We start from the raw sequence: 945 nt of genomic DNA on the forward strand, positions 1-945 counted from the left end.
CTTTCCCTTGTAATTTATCGTCAATATAAGGCAAGTAAAAGTCCTGGAATCTCAAAAAACCCGCACAATACATGCTTACTGTGGCATCACTTTGCTCCCTGTGCAGTGTCCTGCGGTGTCCCAAGAGGGTGAGTGCTGGAACGATGACTCCATCACCCCCACATTAAATATCTTCATATTTCAGAAATAAACTAGAGCACGTGGGTTTTTTTGTCTTGTGTTAACTTCAGGCTTGACTGTACCCAGTGGGATTTTGGTCCTTTCTGAGTTTTAGGGGGGAATTCTCCTGTAGTTTTTATCTTAGCTGTTAGGTAGTAGCAGAAACTACCTGTCAGAGCAAATAGAAGCCTATGAAAACTGAGAAGTTGTCAATATTGCTTAACTGCGGTCCTGTTAAATAACTGTCAGCCCTGATTTCTTCCAAAGTAGAAAGCAGTTGCTTGAGGAAAGATCTGACTGAAGTTACTCCATGGTAGTACTGTTCTACAGATAGCTTGCTACTGCCGGGTCTTAAAACACTGAAATTATATTGTGTGTTTTAAATAAATTTTTTCATGGAAGCCCTATTTCCTAAAAAGGGTTAAGGGTGGTTTTAATTATGTGCTCCCTACTGTACCGTGGTCTCTTTCCATTTGATTACCAGGGCAGCAACGTTCCTCAGCTCCAGCAGCAAACCCAGCACCCAGCAAACCACAGCAGCAAAACGGCAATTTGTCGGTAGCTGGTAAGGAAAATCCTGGGCAGGAATCCTGGGTTCTGTTTGTGCAGTGTAAAACTACAGCTTAAATTTTAAAAAGATTCTTTCCGAAACAGTGTTGGACAAGAAACACTCCATTAAGGACTAACCCATAGCTTGACAAGGTCAGCTCTCTCAAAAGGCTGCTGTACACTTGGATTTAATAACAAATTTTTAAAAAGGAGGGGAAAATACTGTCTGTCCCCCCT

General features: G+C 41.8%; 1 protein-coding gene across 1 annotated transcript in view; it reads left to right on the plus strand.

Annotated features, from left to right (window-relative positions):
• RPA1 (replication protein A1, 70kDa) overlaps positions 1-945 on the plus strand; it is a gene marked incomplete at its 5' end in the record, with an annotated part of 21,576 nt that overhangs the window by 5,768 nt on the left and 14,863 nt on the right. Inside the window, one exon of the mRNA XM_010132232.1 lies at positions 644-724. Coding sequence (XP_010130534.1) covers positions 644-724 — 81 coding nt within the window. The remainder of the gene's footprint in view (positions 1-643; positions 725-945) is intronic.

Source organism: Buceros rhinoceros, unplaced genomic scaffold, assembly GCF_000710305.1.
Source record: "Buceros rhinoceros silvestris isolate BGI_N320 unplaced genomic scaffold, ASM71030v1 scaffold38192, whole genome shotgun sequence".
NCBI lineage: Eukaryota > Metazoa > Chordata > Aves > Bucerotiformes > Bucerotidae > Buceros > Buceros rhinoceros.